At 52.7% G+C, this 18,113-nt stretch overlaps 5 protein-coding genes and 1 non-coding gene across 6 annotated transcripts; 3 read left to right on the plus strand and 3 right to left on the minus strand.

The window, feature by feature from the left end:
• Positions 1 to 74: 74 nt before the first annotated feature.
• Positions 75 to 2,463, minus strand: GLRG_09039 (uncharacterized protein; the record flags this gene model as incomplete). Its single annotated transcript, XM_008099724.1, has 3 exons — positions 75 to 1,568; positions 1,636 to 2,363; positions 2,439 to 2,463. The coding sequence occupies 3 exons, from the start codon at positions 2,461 to 2,463 to the stop codon at positions 75 to 77; spliced, it is 2,247 nt and encodes a 748-aa protein (XP_008097915.1).
• Positions 2,464 to 4,985: 2,522 nt separating this feature from the next.
• Positions 4,986 to 6,691, plus strand: GLRG_09040 (major facilitator superfamily transporter; the record flags this gene model as incomplete). Its single annotated transcript, XM_008099725.1, has 5 exons — positions 4,986 to 5,159; positions 5,224 to 5,240; positions 5,284 to 5,454; positions 5,517 to 5,679; positions 5,729 to 6,691. 5 exons carry the CDS (start codon positions 4,986 to 4,988, stop codon positions 6,689 to 6,691), a joined length of 1,488 nt encoding a protein of 495 aa, XP_008097916.1.
• Positions 6,692 to 6,918: 227 nt separating this feature from the next.
• Positions 6,919 to 7,005, plus strand: GLRG_13223. The gene has a single exon. It is a non-coding gene; the product is annotated as a tRNA-Pro (tRNA).
• Positions 7,006 to 10,391: 3,386 nt separating this feature from the next.
• Positions 10,392 to 10,908, plus strand: GLRG_09041 (uncharacterized protein; the record flags this gene model as incomplete). Its single annotated transcript, XM_008099726.1, has 2 exons — positions 10,392 to 10,419; positions 10,478 to 10,908. 2 exons carry the CDS (start codon positions 10,392 to 10,394, stop codon positions 10,906 to 10,908), a joined length of 459 nt encoding a protein of 152 aa, XP_008097917.1.
• A 1,233-nt stretch (positions 10,909 to 12,141) lies between these two features.
• Positions 12,142 to 12,432, minus strand: GLRG_09042 (uncharacterized protein; the record flags this gene model as incomplete). Its single annotated transcript, XM_008099727.1, has 2 exons — positions 12,142 to 12,279; positions 12,418 to 12,432. The coding sequence occupies 2 exons, from the start codon at positions 12,430 to 12,432 to the stop codon at positions 12,142 to 12,144; spliced, it is 153 nt and encodes a 50-aa protein (XP_008097918.1).
• Positions 12,433 to 12,987: 555 nt separating this feature from the next.
• On the minus strand, positions 12,988 to 14,603 carry GLRG_09043 (G-protein coupled receptor; the record flags this gene model as incomplete). The annotated part of the gene is made up of 3 exons (XM_008099728.1): positions 12,988 to 14,004; positions 14,067 to 14,271; positions 14,329 to 14,603. 3 exons carry the CDS (start codon positions 14,601 to 14,603, stop codon positions 12,988 to 12,990), a joined length of 1,497 nt encoding a protein of 498 aa, XP_008097919.1.
• Positions 14,604 to 18,113: the final 3,510 nt, after the last annotated feature.

Raw genomic sequence — 18,113 nt, forward strand, 5'->3', positions numbered from 1 at the left:
TTGACACAGAAACCGGGCTCCCTAGAGCGTGGACGTCTCGGTTGTTCAGTTTATCCGTATTCTCTGACTGCATTTTAACGTCTATAGATGCCATGTATCGTGTAATCCTTCTTGGGCCCGTTCACCGTGTACTGGATATCCCACTCTTTGAGATTGACAGCCTTGAAAGCGAACTCGTATTTGACGTCATAGAAATCGTCGATGCAGAGATGGCCCGCCTTGGCCTGCCATGGCTTCTGGTCTCCGTCTGGAGGCGGGAGGAAGTCGATCTCATGGAAGAGGTAGTCCGCCCGCTTGGGGTCATCCGTCTTGGCGAACCAGACGCTCACAACATCCTTCCTTTCGTCATACCGCCAGACATAGCGACGCGTGGCTCTGAAAACGAGCCCGTTGTCGGCACGGAACTCGCCGTCCTCTACGTAAAGGTACTCCGCGGCCAGACCGTCATCGTCATCATCGGCGGTCGATGTCTTGTCCGCGGGGGCAGAGCCCGAGACGCACTTGAGCCCGTCGGCGGTCCTGTCGCGGAGGAGGAACTGGGCCGTTCCGCTGAAGTGGCCGCTCGGGTGGCTGGGGAGCCTGCTGGTCAGGTCACGTTCGAGCTTCCATGTGCCCAGGAGGCTGCGGAAAACGGCCTTGGGGACGAAGCGCCCCGTGGTCAGGCCCGCGACAGCGGTGGAGTGAGTTTGTTGGAGCGACTTTGCGGCTTCGGCTTTGGCGGCCTCGTCGGCGAGGGGTGAGATGTAGCGCGCCGGCGTGAGGATGTCCATTGGCTTGTTGTTGTGCGGGAGGACGGGGGTGGGAGGCTCGAGGGGCGGGGTGATGGGGATGTCGAGGGCGGAGGAGAACTCCTGCATCAGGTAGGCGTAGTCGCCCATCGGGAACTGGGAGAGGCGCGGGTCGTCGCGGAGGGACGCGGTGCTCCAGTCCGACGCTTCGGAGAGGAGCGCGTCAGAGAGCTTCGGAGGTCGCGGGGCGAGGGAAGAGGGTGTCCAGAGGGCGGCAAAGAAACGAGCCTGCATCTCCATGACGCCCCAGTAGGGCGAGCGGTAGAAGCCGACGAAACCGAGAGAGGGGAAGTCCTTGACGTGGGTGCCGTGGAAGGCGAGGGCGAGGGGCAAGCTTGGGTGCTGCGGGGAGTAGTCCAAAGCTTCGAGGACCCGGGACGGGAGGAAGGAGAGGCAAGGGGAGGGATCGAAGCCGGTTGCCAGGATGACGGCGGCAACGTTTTCGATCTTGGGGGACGAGGGGTCCACGAGTGTCGCCGTGGTGCCGGCGACGGAGGCGAGCTTGCCTTTGGAGACGGAGATGAGGCCGGCGCGGACGAATTCCAGGTAGTTCTCGCTCATGGCGAGGTACGCTGGCTCGGAGTGGTGGTCCGGGGTGACGGCGACGGCGGGGGAGAACTCGGACTGGTCCTGGCCGAGTGAAGCCGCGAAGAAGCCGTGGGTCACCTTCGCGGCGTCGGGGGTGATGTGGCCTTGTTTGTTGGTGAGGGGTCGAGGACGGTTATTGAGGTTGTAGGACGGGAAGTCCACGGGGAGGAAAGGAGCCGCGGTTGAGCCGGGCTTTTTGTTTCGGTTGGACTGGGTCAGTGATGTGCGCACGAGGTTGTGGTCAAGTGGCGAGGATTACCTTGGGTGTGGAGTGGAGGGGGAACACCCACGTAGGGCGCTGTGCGAGGTGCTCGACGATGAGCTTGTCGGCGCCCGGGACCGGGCTCGGACCCGGCGCGTTGACGGCGGCGGATATCTGCGTCGCGACGGTGCCCGCAAGCTCGACGCCCGACATCTGTCCCCCGACGACCAGGATCTTGCCGCCGCCGTCCGGCACGCCGTCGGGAAACAGCCGCTTCAGGTCACGGTACTTGCTACTGTGGACCACAGGGACCGCTGCATCCCCGGCCCCGATGTCCGGGACGAGAGGCTTTCCGAAGAACCCGGACGAGACGAGCAGGTAGTCGAACGCGCGCGTCTCCTCCTCACCGTCGGCGCCCTCGGATGGCTCGACGGTGACGCGCCACGTCGCGTCGTCCTGCAGGTCGGCCTTGACGACGCGGCGGCCCAGCTTCACCTCGGCGCCGCGGCCGTAGCGGTCGAGGTACCGCTCGAGGTACCGGCCGATCATCCAGGCGCGTGGGAACTCGGGGTCCTCGGGCGCCCAGGCTAGGTCGCTGAACTGCACCGTGTGGCGGCTCTGGTTGACCGCCATGAGCGGGTGGACGAGGCCGTCGGCGTCGCTGGCGCGTGTGGGCCACAGGCCGCCGATGCGGCGCTGGGCGTCGTAGACAGTCACGGTGAAGGCGCCAGCGGGGGCGTTGTGGAGGAGGGTCTTGGCGGCGACGAGGCCGGACGGGCCTGCGCCTATACGAAGAGAGAAAGGGGGTAAGCTTAAATCGGGCCAGAAGCCGGAATTCCGGAGATTTCAGGGGTCCATACCGATGATGCAGACGCGCTTGGCCATGACGAAGTGTTGACAGGGGTGATGGGGTACGAAGGTGGGATGTGTGTGTGTGTGTATCAGATGCCGCCCCTCACTACCTATGTGATTATCCCAGTCGGATGAGAGCTGCTTGAGGGTGGGTGGGGAGAGAGGGTTGAGTGTTATATGGGTGTGCTGCGAATTGAGTCAGCGTCTCATCCTACTAAGCCCAAAGTTTTAGGTGAGGAACGGCAGACCGCACTGCAGAACGTCGTCAGTTCACACGAATGAGGTAGGTGGGAAGTTCTCACGTCAGAAACGCCGCCGCCGAAAACGCCATGTCGTGCGGTCGGGGATTGGCGGTGATTGTGGGGCTTGTCGCCGATCGAGGCCGGCGCTATCCGTCATTAGTCAGCAGGTCTGGGCGAGGCGGGAAGGCCGTCAGACAGCGCCGACGGACAGGCGCCAGCTGGTGCTCTTCTTCCTCTCTCTACGGATACTTGTCGTCAGTTCGCTAATATATTGTAACAGCATAATGCATCCTATTGCCTGTATCCCAGTGTCAGGGGGTCGCCGGGCCGCTACAGAAGTACTGGTGCTGTCTGCCATCTCCCGAGAAAGAGATCCCACCGCCAGTCTGGCTAACATTCCCGCGGGTCGCCAAGCCAGGGCTTCGGGTCCCGTTACGGCCGGTACGGGCCCAGATGCCTCAGCCAAATCTCGGGGTCCCTGTCGGCTTCTTGCAGCGACAATGTAGGCGTTTGGACGACTCCTCGACACTAGACACCGGCTGCGCTCTGGACATAATCTTTCACCCCGGTCTCCTGGCCAAACTAGCTGGCATAGGCTTTCTGTGTTGAGAGACGTGAGGATAAAGTCATCACTTTTCTAGTTTGCTAACCAGGATCGACCCCAGCTCATGCAGACGCACGCACAATCCGTTTTGCAAATCCCGACCTGCCACACCGCCCATTATGTCTTAGCTACGAGCTTTCAATGTGAATTTCAATGAAAACGGGGACTTGGTTTGATCTCACTCAAATCCATGATTGCCCTCCTACGAAACCGCCCGGCAGGATGCATTAGTTTGGATGACCAGTACTCATTCGCGAGACGGAGAGCTGCATAGTATCGCGGTCGCACACGGTAGTATGGTCTCAACCGAACGATCTGTACCATTGGCTACGTGGCCTCGCTGGGTGCTGCTCTTCCTCGCCTTCCTCCTCGTACCACTGCAACACAGATCTCGAACAACGGCGTCACCACCCCTTGTCCTCACGTGGGCGCCACCCCGTGCTGGAACTCCGCTAGCCTGTTCCGCATTCAGACCAGCCCTTCTGGTGAATTCTCCATGGCGGCGGCCGCGGCGCATCACCTGGACACTTATGGCCTTGATACTTGCTGGGGTTACTGTTAGTCTGGCAGCAAGCTCTGCCGTCCAAGAGGCGGTTGTCCTACCCAGCTTAGCCGGCGTTCAACCAAGCGTATGCTAAGATGCCTGTCTTGCAGAGCCGTTCTGCTTGTAAGTAACAGGCCTAATTTGCACCCGCAGGGCATTGCCGGGGGAACAAGGCACGTAGAGGTATTCCCCAACTTCCGGTGGCCTTTGGATTTTCCCAGTAATCTTGCCTCAATTACCCATCCCCAGAAACCCTTCTCGCTGAAAAAAAATAAGATCTGCGAGGCGTCTATTCCCTTGAGATACCGGACAGGCCAGCATGTTGCCGTCACCCACGCAAAACGCCGTTTGGAATCAAAAGTCCGATCTAACACGGGATTCGACGTGGATTTCCCCTTGAACTGCTGTATGTTCAGCGAGCACCTGGTGTAACCTGGATGCCCCGGGCGTCAGCTGCAGAGCTCAAGGTACTCTTGGTGTCCTTTCGATTCTCGAACCATGAAAGCCAGGCATTGCGGGCGCAGTTGTTCAGAGAAAATACTCTGATGCAAGAAAATTGCACGTTCATTGGTCTTGAATACTTATGATGCAATCATCCGGACAAGGTAGACTGCCCAGGGTCCTATTTGGGCCTGTTGACACCGGTGCTCTCCTAAGCCCTGCCTGGGGCTACAAAGAAACACAAAGGTGTTTTTCCAAATGCCTGGTTGAGCACACTTCCTCCGCAGAATAATAGGTCCTATTGTTTCCAACTCGAACGAATGTCTGTTGGATGGTGAGTCCTGCTCACCGTCCAAGGCTGCTTCGCGCCGATGTGTCCGGTTTGATGAGGCGGCACGTTCCATTGCAGGGTTTCATTGCCGAGTGTATCCCGAAGTCCTATACCGTAGAGAAAGGTTGCTTCCCCCCCGCGCACATGCCACCGTTGCGGGCACCTTTGGTGTTCCTTATATTGACCAATCTCCCGCCGACTTGATCTGGCTTTCGTCATGACTGCGCCATTACCTCCGAAACCACGGGTAGGTCAAACTCTGAATCACGTCTGGCCCATTCAACTATTGCACCGCCTCTATCCAACCTATTTGCAATTTATTTGATCACTCCCATTATCACTTCCCAAAGAGATCAACAGCAAATTTGTTCAGCACATTGATAGAGCCTCGTAATGATGGAAGTCGAGAAGGCAAGCGCCTCCCACACGCTAGAACAAGGCAGGCAGCTTGATATACCTGACCCGGATAGCCACCTCAGTGAGGGGGAGAGACTGGATGTGGCAAGTACACCATCTATTGCGCTGAGAAGTGTCCACGTTCCTAACATGTCACATATAGGACCGGAAGTTAGTCAGACGGCTTGACTGGATGCTTATTCCATGGGTAAATTATTATGCTGTATGCCTTCAGGCAAGCCTAGCTGACGGGTCTGCAGCTTTGCATACTTTACCTACTGGCGTTCCTTGACAGAACAAACATCGGAAATGCAAAAATTGCAGGCCTGAATCACGATCTGGGATTAACTAACTCCCAGTATAACTCGTCGCTCACCATATTCTTCGTCTCGTACGCAGTGTTCGAGCCGTTGACAAACATTCTCCTCAAGAGGCTTCGCCCATCAATATTCATCCCCATCATCATGTAAGTCCAAGACGATTCATCAGTCATCCGAAACTGAATGTACTTTGTTTCTAATCCTGTAGGATTCTCTGGGGCGCGTCCATGACCGGCATGGGTTTTGTACACAACTGGAGCGGCCTCATGGCTGCTCGATGGTTCCTCGGTCTCACGGAAGCAGGGCTATTCCCAGGCGTCAACTACTACCTGTCATGTTGGTACAAGCGATCCGAGTTTGGTATTCGTGCTGTAAGTTCTAGCAGTTTCAATCTTCAAAATCTCCTTCTTACGCATGCAGGCGATCTTCTTCTCTGCGGCCGCCATTTCGGGTTCCTTTGGCGGTGCCCTAGCTGCAGCAATTGAGCAGATGGCCGGTGTCGGCGGACGACCCGGTTGGGCTTGGATATTTATACTTGAAGGACTTCTGACAGTGTTGTTCGGGGTCGCATCTTTCTGGATGGTGCACGATTTCCCCGATGAGGCCAAGTTCCTCTCCGAAAACGACCGCGCCCGCGTCATCCGCCGGCTTAAGATGGACCAGCAGGCCTCGGCAGACCATGAGGAGTTCAATATGTCCTTCTTCTGGCAAGCTGTGCAAGACTGGAAGATGTGGCTGGGCATGGTCATCTATATGGGCTGTGACATGCCGTTATACGCCTTTAGCCTGTTTCTACCCACCATCGTCAACGAACTCGGATGGAATACCAGCACTGTACGATCGCAGTTGATGACCGTGCCACCCTACGCTGTGGCAGCCGCTTTCACAGTCCTTGTTGGTTGGGTAGCAGACAGGACCCAACAACGCGGACTGTGCAACATCTTTGTTAGCTTGATTGGTATTGTGGGCTTTGGCATGCTCATAGGCACCGAGAACCCTCAGGTCAAGTACGCTGGTACCTTCCTGGGAGCCCTTGGCATCTACCCCTGCATCAGCAATACAATCACCTGGGTCGCGAATAACGTCGAAGGGGTTTACAAACGAGGCGTGGTCTTGGGTTTCGTAATCGGGTGGGGCAACCTCAACGGTATCGTCAGCTCCAACATCTACTTCCGCGAGCCTCGCTTCTTTGAAGGTCACGGCGTTGTGCTGGCTTACATGTCCGTCTTTTTGTGCCTCGGCAGCGTGCTCATGACAACGCTGCTGAGGGTAGAGAACGACAAGAGGAGACAGGGAAAGAGAGACCACTGGGCAGATAATAAATCGGAGAAAGAGATTGAGGCACTGGGAGACAAGAGACCTGATTTCTTGTACACCCTGTAGCATTAGTCCGTGGGCAGCCGAGCAAGGATTAGAAGGATACGTGTGATGTACCCTGCACACGGAGGATGTTAAACTTCAATCAGAAAATAGACTAATTTAAGTAAATAAGATGTAATGGACTCTTAACAGACTGATAAGCGCTGCAGGTAAACCTGGGTGACAGTGTTGATTCTACACAGGCCGTGAATCAATCCGGCATGTCAACAAAACATCAATCTGTTGTCGTAGCCCTGATGGTCTAGCGGTATGATTCTCCCTTAGGGTTGTAAGCCCACATCTGGGAGAGGTCCCAGGTTCGATCCCTGGTTAGGGCCCAAACTTTTGCTCCAATTTGGTTTTCTTCCGGCTTACTCAAACCTCCATTTTCCCCCCTTGCTCTTCGTCCTTTTTGTAGGCCAACAATCGCTTGTTTAAAGAAGAGCGTCTGAATAGCTGTGTCGACTGACTCTCTGCAGAAGACGCCCGTCATTACAGAATCGTCGGTAGGACATTGTCATCCGGTCACACGAGCGCCTCAAAGCTCGACGTTCGGGGCACCCTGTTTAAGATCGTCCGTCAGTCTCCAACAAATATAACGGCTCTTGAGTCAGTTGCACTGACTCATAAAACCTTTCCCGAAAACAATTTATGTGGTCAACATTGCAGTGTGGCCAATTCCGGCTCGACCACAAGATTGTGTTGTCACACGACGGATCTTGTTTCCCTCTACGGTACCCGATGGGGGCGGAGTTGGAGGGAAGTTTGCTGTGATTCGACGAGCGGTGGGGGAATGCCAAGGATATTGTGAACCTAACCTAGCTGATTTCCCTGGATGGCGATCCGAGACCGAGTATTCTGTGACGGCCACAGTCGGGTTCGAACCTGCCGTTTGTCCCACTCCTAGATACACAATATGTGTTCTAACCGTCCACGTGCGTATGCGAGCTAGGATGCTGATTTCCCGCCGACTTCTATCCAAACTATAATAAGGATATTAATTTTACCACTGCTAAATGATGGGCCTTGGGAAACGTAGTAATATGCTCTAATTAGAGTTGGCATGATCCCTTAAAGTTCTTTTCATCTTAAGAAAGGTCGCTTCTTTATACGAGGTACCCATAGTCTTTTATGTTGGGGAAACGAAGGGACATTGAGGGTATTTTGGTTTCAGTCGATAGCCGCCCACTTTGTGCACAATCACTACTTTATAGACGAATGCTAACCGTTCAAGAATCTTCAAAATCATTTCGAAGGAGTCAGTTTTGAGTTTCGAGAGACGGTTGAGAGAACGATGATTCTGTTTAAACATAAATCGATGGCGGGAGCAAAGGAGAGCCTGAGAGTTTATGCGGCTACATTTCCGGGTTACAAAGAGGATGAGCATGATATTTCGTGCTGTAATCTGGCTGCAGAAGTCTGGCTACAGAGTGATGAATCTGTGTTGCATATCGATCCACGGCAAAGTTGAGATGTCCCAAAATACTCGGCCCTAGTTATGCCGCTAAACATCTGTAATAGCACTGAAGTGTTTGAGCTAAGGGCAAGATTGCACATCCAATGCAACGGACCACGACTCACAGTCCGCATGAAGCTGTGGTTTTCTATGGTTGACTTATTACAAGAGGTCAAAATGAACATCGGACTTTTGAGATGTATGAATCAGAGCATTTAGACCAGTATAATGTGTGCATGCCTTACTCGCGCTGCTTTAACTACGGGGTCTTCTCAGGCTGGAAACGAAGAATATAATGTTATGAACACGGAATCTGACTTGGGGCATTGGCGGTGGGAGGGTATGATCGGGCTGTTAAACCCGGGTGATATACCACATTTGGGTGTTGGTATTACAACGAGTCACAAGAAATCACTGGGTGTTGTACGAATATGGTTCCCCAGTGTTTAGGCCTACTCTTCCTTTTGGTTGAACACATAATCTAGCCACTGCATCGAGTTGTGCAAAAATAGACAGAGGAGCTCTCTGTTGACTTTTCCTATTAGTCACTTCGGCTTTAGTACATAAAGCGTCCGCTCATCACACGTTGATCGGGTGAGAAAATCTGGGAGGAAAAGTCATTAGCCAGCTTCAAGCCCAGCAGCAGCCACAAGCGTTGCAGCCAGCGACGTATCTTTGGGTATCTCTGTATGAGCAAAGATCTAACCGATGTACGATGTACGATGACCAGAAAAGGCACTAATTTTGGTGATTATACCCACTCTGATTAGCAGGCTGATTCTCAAGCCTGCACAACGACTATGCCACATGACACAGCGTAGGTTTCTGACAAACACGAATCTGTAAGACTACAAATTCTCTCCAGGTTCCATGGCTAAACGGTCCACCGCAATTCATGACCATCGCAGCTCATAATGGGTAAAGATATAGGCTGGGGGACAAGGTAATAGCTTCGCCGTTGTGTGGATTTGGAACTGTACTTGAGACTTCGCAGCCGAGACTACGGAGTGGAGCCACACCAATGATCGATGGACGTCAGAGGTTGAAAACCGAGATGACAATCTTTCCTTCCTTGACTAATTCAGATTGTAGCATTCAGAAATTTCCTTCGATCTCAGCCTAGCTTCAACTTGAAGTTTATAAGTTTATAGGAGTGATTTGAGGTGCGAAACAAGAAATTGAAGACTCCTCAAACCCTCTGCTACGAGTTCTGAGAGCTGGCCTGCACAAGTGACCCACCAACCCAATCGGTTAAAGTCGTATACCCGCAACTCTCATTGTCTCAGACGGCAGCCTTCGGCACTGGAGGCTTTTATCCGCGGCCATAATGATTGGTGGTCTAAGCTTCAAACAGATGCAGTCTGCCATGGAAATATCCGGAGAAATCGGGGCTGTGTAGGCACAGAGCTGCCTTCCGGCGGCAAGGGCAGACAATCCAATGTTTAGACTAGTGGTCACGGACCTAAACTGATGTTCACAAAACTGAAATCAAATAAAATATCCGGGATGTGGTTTTCATATCCAGGCAGGTCCGTTACTCGTCTGATGTTTTGCAACGCGGATCTCTCGGAGCCCATTCCGCCCAGCTAATGGCCTAATGTGTGTACATACTCTGTGAAGAGAAGGGATGGCAGTCTGACATGGGACCAGATGAACACCGCTGTTCTCCTGACTTGAGTCGAGCTCCTACTTTTGTGGAATACCGCACACTGTCTCTATTTTCCCGCGGAGGTTATAGAAACGCTCGTTGCCCCCTTTTCCTAATACACTTGTAGTAGTGCCCTCATCAAGGTTATTGTCTCCCTATAAGTAAATGATATCCCATCAGACATTCGGCCTCAGAGACAGAAACCACACGGATGAGAATCAGACTTCTTGATTGAATCAGGCACTTCATTTTCTTCACGTTCATTGAAACTTCTTACTTGAGTCAAAGACAAACTGTCTCATCTTCATTTTCCTTTGTTGATCCTTCATCCTGCCACCGAGAACCACATTTACAACTTCTAGCCTGACTATATATACTCCAGGATCATGAAGGCAGCCTCATTTCTCCTCTTTGCCAGCCTTGCTGCAGCAGCTGCTATTGAATCTGGAGTGCTTGCTTCCAGGGACGGTTTTGCACGACATCTTAGGTCTATTACAGACATTATTGAAAGAGATGACGACGATGTTGCTTTTGAAGACCTTTCCCTCAATGAGAGAGACGAGGTAGTCGACCTTGTCGCAAGGAACGCTGGGGTTATAAGGTCACTTAGGGAATCCGTGATGCTTCAAGCTAGAGATGACACAGCTGGTATGGATTCTAAGATGTTCAAAGTATACTGGAGTCTGACCAGCTAACCCAGCCACAGGAGGAGGAGATAACAACGACAGTGGAGGGGCTCCTGATGCAAAGAAAAACAATGGCGGCAAAGCAGATGGAAAAGCCAATGATGCCAAGAAGAACAACGGCAAAGCAGATGGAAAGGCCAACGATGCCAAGAAGAACAACGGCAAAGCAGATGGAAAGGCCAATGATGCCAAGAAGAACAACGGCAAAGCAGATGGAAAGGCCAACGATGCCAAGAAGAACAACGGCAAAGCAGATGGAAAAGCCAACGATGCCAAGAAGAAAAACGCCAAAGCGGATGGAAAGGCTACCGATGGTAACAACAACGGGACGGCAGTCGACGATGGGAAATCAAAGAAAAACGACGGTAAGAAGGGGAAGAAGGATGGCGACGGTGGCAAGAAGGACGATTCGTCTTCTGGCCCTGCTGCCGCAGCTGCTGCGGCGGCTTGAACAATGATTTTCCTACGCCCCTGAGGATAAGGGAGCTGAGATGTATGATAAGAACCAAAGTGCGTAGCCAAGGTTCCCCGTTTGAGAGACTCGATATAGATTGAATGAATTTGCCGGCATCTTGCCACACAGCTATGAGGTTGGGCTATCAAAACTCACACCGCGATTGGCTATGAATACGAATGGCATGGCTTATCCTAATAGTCAGACGGCTGGTCGCAGAAGAGGATGCAAGGGATGCATGGCAAGTATGAGATATCATCGTAATAATCGCGTTTGTAATAAGCCAAACATTTCACTGAAAAGCCGGTAACGATAATCGATAGAAAAAGAAAAAAGAAAACCGCCACACCTAACCGCAGTTGTCGAACCTCGCGGCCCGCGACCCGCAGCTTCGAATTTGAGAGCCCCCATATAATTAAGCTGGCAAGGCCCGTCATTCGTCTTCTCGAATCCCTACAGATGCCAAGAAAATGTCATTAGGCGGCCTTCACATTAAAAGGGTCTCTATACCCTAGAAATCATTTAGCGACCTGGCTACCTTCTTATCTTACATCAGTCACACATACCTGAAGTGAAGCCAAAAGCTGCCATCATAGCCCCTCAGCCTTGGTTGGTTCCTCAACACGATTACTAGGCTCTTAATAGTCTAGTTGACTGTGAGACCACAGTAAAACAGGAATTAACTTGGCATTTTAAACTGCCGATGGGTTATAGGCTGGTGAAGCGGGGTATGCCCTGCCATGAGATGATAAATGCCTAGACCCCTGACATAAGTTGGACGAATATTATCTGGAGAGTTTTACTCGATTCCATCGACTTTCTATCTTTAGATCACGATACACACAAAAAGAAGAATGCTGTACTTTTCTCGCAATCCTTCCTTTGGCCTCTTCTACTAGGAAAAGGGGGGTTCGGGGACCTCAAGTCTGCACACACCATCCTACTAATCACGGGACTCTCTTGTAAGATACACGCCTGGATCTTGCAGATCCTGTTCCTCTTCGACGAGTCTTAAACATCGGCGAACATATTTGCGACCAGTTCAGGGAGGCGTTTATCCAACGGAACCGCGTGACACCACTCTGGCCAGCTCTGGAAACAGTCATGCCCCGCTGAGCGAGGGTACAATCCTTGGACCTCTTGTCCGCAAGGTTGTCAATTTCAGAAAAGCATTCGATCTCCTGGTTCGTTACGAGGGAGAAATATCAACCAACGTTGAATAAGACGCCATCAGAAGAGGTTGCGGAACTGCTGCGAGTCGGCGCCAGCCTGAGCAAAGATCTTGGTGCAGCGGTTGACGTCCTTGGTTTCCCCAGTGTTTCCACCGGTAATCGACAAGAGCAAGCGGTGTTCAATAGGCTCTTGATTCTATCGGTCAAGGCATCAGTCAGTATCGCAAGGAGCTATTACCGTGCTCTCAGAATCTACCTCATCGAACTAATGAGAAGCTGATAGGAAGGTCGACGGAGTGATCGAGCAGCTATCATCCTGATCTGATGGTATCACAGTCATTGAAGGCATTATTGAAGAGAACATTAATGACATACGAATTGTTTTTTGATTGGAGTGTAAAATGATTGGAGTGTAAAAAACAGGCTATGGAGGACGGCACGGCTTGCCGCACTATGATGGTGTTCTAGCCAATGGCAATGGCTCGGACGTCCATCTTCACAGGTCCTCAAAATGGGAGGTCACTTTGAGAAACGATGATCGAGCCGAGTTACAACGCTGGTTTTAGGCTCAGGTTGAAAGTAGCGACCATGTAGGCTTGACTGGATGCAGCGGCACTCCAAATTGATGCCTTATTTTACGTTGTTATTAATGTGCGAATAAGAGGCGGGTGTATGCGAGTTTCGCCGCACATCCGGATAATATACAATCTCCAAGATTCCCCATCAAAACATATGAACATGGCAGTTTTTCCCTGCCAAAGATCTTTGTGCTAAGCTTTTGCCGACTCCAACCAGTAGTCGAACCAATACCCTGGACCATTCTGGCACAAGCAGAACACGCCTCTTACAAAACGTCGTTCCCCGAGATCGCAGCCTTGCGAAGTATAGACAAGCAGCTGGACGATCATATGCTAAACGATCCTCGCATCGCTCGTACATTGCCACCGCCTGATGGGGATGTCAGCTCAAGATCACTATGATCGCTGCCGAGTGCCTTTGTGTGCCCATAACGGCCGTACCTGAAGCGGTCTTGTTGATCGCCTCGGGACACATCGATTCTGGCAGCGGCATGCAAGCCTTCTTCACCGCAGCTGCCAAGCCGGACCCGGCAGCTGCCGCGCATGTCCTTCCACTCTTCTTTGAAAACCGTCCAGCTGGTCATGAAAAAGATTACGGCGTTCCAGACTCCTTGCAACGGCAAGACCGTGGCGCTGGCGACGTTCATACCAAAATTGGACTCGTCGCGGTTGACCATGTTATATATTCGATTGATGGAGCTTGGGGTCCAAGTGACGAGCACGGAAATGGTGAAGATGAAGCTGGTTCGAAGATATGCAAGCTTCACTGGATCCAGACGTTCCAGCCTGCTGGAGAACTTCGCTCCAACGGCCCTGATCTGCTGGAAGATGGAACGACGTGCCTTTGGCGGAGGCGGATTCGATGTACAAGTGGTTTCGAAGCGCGGACTCGGTGACCCATCATCTTCGCTCGTTCGCCATGATTGCTGGTGTCGGGGCTGCTCGTCTGCGGCTCCTTTCGTGGTGGCCGTGGGGGGCAAGTGGGGTGTCCACGGTCTTGGTGTCATGGTGGTTATCTCCACCTCCGTTACGGCGGTACCATAAAACTCGGTACGGCTTGCGACGTTCTGATGGGTGTCAACGAGGGGACAGTCATCACGGGTGCCTTCGCGCGATAGGTCGGATACCTTTTCAGCAGAATCGCGCTCGCCCGAGCGATTTAACCCTCTGGCACCATGCTCGGCGTTGCTGAAGGTGAGATTGTGGAGTTGATTGCGATGATGAAAAACGTGATAGCCGACGGCGAAGTAAATGACACAGGAGCCGATGGAGCAAAACCAAATGGGTATATAGTATGTGAATATACGGAGATCTGCCCATCTCCTGTTTATCCAGCACCACAACTAGACCAAGTTAGTACTTGTCCCCAAGGCGGTTTGTCGGTATCGAGCTGAAATTTACGTACTGTAGCGTCGCCATAGATATAGTCATTCGGGTGGTTGGGGCGGAGGAAGAGACAGATCAGAGCGGGAATCAGTGGGAAGCCAAAGCAGACGACGCAGTAGACCCAGAGATAATGACGAAAGGAGGAGGGACTAGCGCCGGCAAAGAAGACGAGATAGACGTTAACGGCCATGGCGAAAGACCACCATGGATCGGATTGCATGAACCTGTAGAGAATAGTCATCAGCGGGGGTATAGGGGGATATAGAAAGGGGAAAATGCACATTTCAAGCAAGAATGCTTGAGCCTGGCACAAAGCAGACTCGGGCCCTAGGTCAAGTCCATCATAGCCGATAGCGCAGGCCACGCTCGCGCCGACGTTGGCGATTGAGGCGAAGACAATAAACAGGTTCGGGACGCTTCGAATGCGCTTGAACTTCCAGTAGGTCAAGAAGATCAAGGTCACGCCAATCAGTGACAACGTGGCCCCAACTCGTTCAAGACCGGACACAACTTTGATCTCGTACTGGCTAAGAACCGTGGCATCAACCGTGGCCATGGCTTGGAATCGGATCTGTCGAGCCGGGGTGATTCAGGAGATCTGGCGATGAGCAGAATATGAGTATAAAAACTGGACAAAAGTGCGCTGTGAAAGAAGGTCAGGGTTATACATTCTGGCGTGTTGTGCGATGAAGGGCAGGGTGCGTGGAAAGAGGTAATAATAATCACCCACCTTCGTATCCCGGAAGCTGGAATGCAGGCCAGAAAGCACCAAGACTCGACCAAGCCAGTGTATATCAGGTAGGCCCGAAAGGAGAGTCGTAGAGGCCTGTTGGATCTGGCGGTGGTCGTGGCACAAACAGCCAGTGTGGTACAAACGAGGTCTAGATACCTTTTCGAGCTGCAGTGACGAAAAAAGAAGCAAAGCCTCAAAAGATAGCTGCTGGGAGGCTCGGGACAGGCTTCTAAGGCTCAAAGCCCGGATCAGGATGGCATGTGTCTAAGCGGCAAATTTGTACGACGAGCCGCTGGCCTCTGCAATGTGGGAAAAGACCGGGTGTCGGAGGGCGTATCGAGGATGGAGGCGTGTGCGAGAGAAGGTAAGGAAAAGGAGGCAGGAACAAATGGTAGATAAGGCCGTGTATTAATCTCAGGTAGCCCAAGCTGGTAGCCACAGAATGCCGAGAAGCTGCATGACAGAGAAGGCTGTCGTCGGGACGAGAGAGCAGACACTGCGAAGCATGGAGGAGGTTACACGGACGAGAACGGTCGAAGCGGAGGCTGCATGGATAAAAAGCGCGAGGTGTCGATGGCGGCTGGGGTCCGGATGGAAGGCAATGTTCCTGCGAGGCGCCACGGGATTCCGACCAGGGGGTAAAGGAAATGTCTAGTAGACAACGGTAGACACTGGACGGAAAAGAGACGTTGCAGATTGAAAGAAGCAGGAAGTCGGAAGTTGACAGGGTTCTCCGGCTCGAGCTAGGCAACGGAAGGCGCCAACTCAACAACGCTCTTTTCTTGATTAGGACCGGCAGCAGTACAAGAAGGGTGTGGCTTACTGGGCGATACCGATACTAACGGAAGATTCGACGGGCTATTGGATGCGTCGAGATCCCAGGACGAGAAGTTTGCCAGAAGGGGGGACGAAGAACGGACCCAGACGATCGAGAAAAGATTGAGGAAGGCAGGAACGAGGTTCGGAGGCAAATTTTCATGAGATGAAGTCAAAACAGAGCACTGTGGAGAAGAAGGCACGGAGGAGAAGACACTATAGAGAGAGAGGTGGAATGGGGGGGGGGGGGGGGGGGGGAGGGAAGCGGAGGTGGAGAAGCAGGAAGGAAGGAGGAAACTGACACAATCCACACAGATATGCTTGGCATGTACGGCAGCGGTCTATGTGATTTTTCTTTCCTTGTGAGAGAACCCGAATAAGGCATAGCAAGCCAGATCACAGCTTGGCAAGACAGGGCAAGTGACGGGGTCCCCAAGTCAGACCGATGGGCAAGGCGTTGGTTGTCAGGCGCTTCCATTAAGGGGAGAAGTACGTGAGGTATGGGGAAATGCAGCGTGCCTACCTATGTACCTAGATGAGTGAGAGTGGCATAGGTACGAAGATGATGGAGATAACGAGTCGGCATGGGGACGTACGTGGCGGGCACACAAGATGTATTGTAGGTAGGTTGGCAATACCTCGAGCATAGCAAGGCAAGCAAAGTCTAAGCCAAGTATGGCCTCCCCGCGATCATGATTGCTAAACTGTACCGGTGAAACGAGCAGATGGAGAGGGTACAATCACCAATCAGGCCCAACGGTTAGGCGGTTGCGTATTTGCGCCACACACCTTGATGCAGATCGGTGCTATTCTCTTCTTTGCAGGGCAGGGCTGGGCAATGTGGTATCAGGCTAGACATGATCAGGCCAAACAAAGGAATCCTGGCCGAGGGAGACGGAAGAACGCTACCGGGCGAGAAGATGGAAAGGAATTACATGTACGGATAGAGGGAGTTCCAACTTCTCGGTAACGTAACTACCTAGGTAGGTAGATCAACAAAGGAGAGAAAAATTGATCGTCATGGACAAGCGGCTTGGCTAGATGACAGGTAGATACCTAGGTGCCTCTCCTCCGTGCAGGAGATGGCGTGTCTTACTCATCCGACTCGAAGTCGTGCCGGGTGTCAAGCCTATTTCCACGCAACAGTTTGATTCTAGTTGGATGTGGTTTTCCGAAAACATTGGCTGCAGTTGCCCATCTGGGCCTCGACCCAACCGGTTTGTCGAGTAGACAGACTCAGTTTGGAGTAGATCGACCAGTCAACTCTGTCCCCTACACGGTGCAAGTTTACACTTCTTCATACAGATGGGTACCTAGGCAGGTAATAGTCCGCAACCAAATGTCAGGGAGGGAACGAAAAGCCGATGATTAGGTAGGTAAGTAGGTAGGGAACTGAACAGGGAGGGTTGCAAAGGAAATGAGGGGGGGAAGGAACGTCGTACAGATGTGATATTCTCGGAAGGCGTGTTTGCCTGCCCGTACCTTCTGCTTCGCAAGTTCCCTCTGTACCCCACGCGCCGCCTTCCCCATCAGATATCAGACGTGCAGGAAATATGTAGTTACCTATGTAGGTAGGTAGGTTGGTAAGTAGATACTTACCTAACCTTGGGTTCCTAGGTACCTAGGTACCTAACCTCTCATGCCTCATGCTTCGACCGATCTGCCTTACTGCCGTTGCTTCTCCACATCTCTTCTCCCTCGGAACATCAACCGTCGAAAACTCCTCAGTCCAATGTCGAGGCAAAGTCGGGCACGAGCAACGGGAAGCCTATTGCCCTGCCCTGTGAGGTGGTGGTGGTGATGATGTGATAGGCCGCCTGCAGATGGCTGCCTCACCTCCACGGCCACCACCTCTGACCGCCAATCCTTAAAGCCGATACATCGAAGCCGCCTGCATTCACCTGTCAATCTGACTGGCTGCCACATCATCAACTCGTCTTCCGTCATTAGCAGTGCTCACTTCCCATATGCATCCGCCCAAGCAGTCCGCCGTCTTTTCGGCCGAATCGAGGACGTGCTCCAATGCAGCCCAGAGGCGTCGACGAACACGGGACTTCTGTGGCGTAGTTTGCTCGTTTCCCGATCCCCAAAGCACTAACGGTTGGCCGGGAACCTTGCGAGCGTCTTCGGTCGGCGGTTTGTCTCCGACATGGATGTAGAGGTTTTTGTCGACGAGCTGCAGAGGATGCCCCCTCCCACCCAACAGGAGCTATTTTGTGTCGTATTTGATTCGCGGATAAAAGGGTGACTGAGCTGACGGCAGCAAACGACAGCTCCATGCATCTCACACTCTGGTTGGACGCGAAGGTGTGAGACGCGTTGTTTGCTCCCGCCACTGCGCCGTTGGCACTAACCCTCCTCTCCATCTCATCCGCAGCCCAATGGCTGCCGGCGTCGATAGAGATCAGCATGTTTGTGACTCGACTTTCGCATGTCGTATTGCCGGAGTCCATTCTGCCAGTACCCAGTCTCTGGTGGGCGTTCGAGGCCCTGTTTCCCAGCATACCTAGTCCATCT

Source organism: Colletotrichum graminicola (assembly GCF_000149035.1).
Source record: "Colletotrichum graminicola M1.001 genomic scaffold supercont1.44, whole genome shotgun sequence".
NCBI lineage: Eukaryota > Fungi > Ascomycota > Sordariomycetes > Glomerellales > Glomerellaceae > Colletotrichum > Colletotrichum graminicola.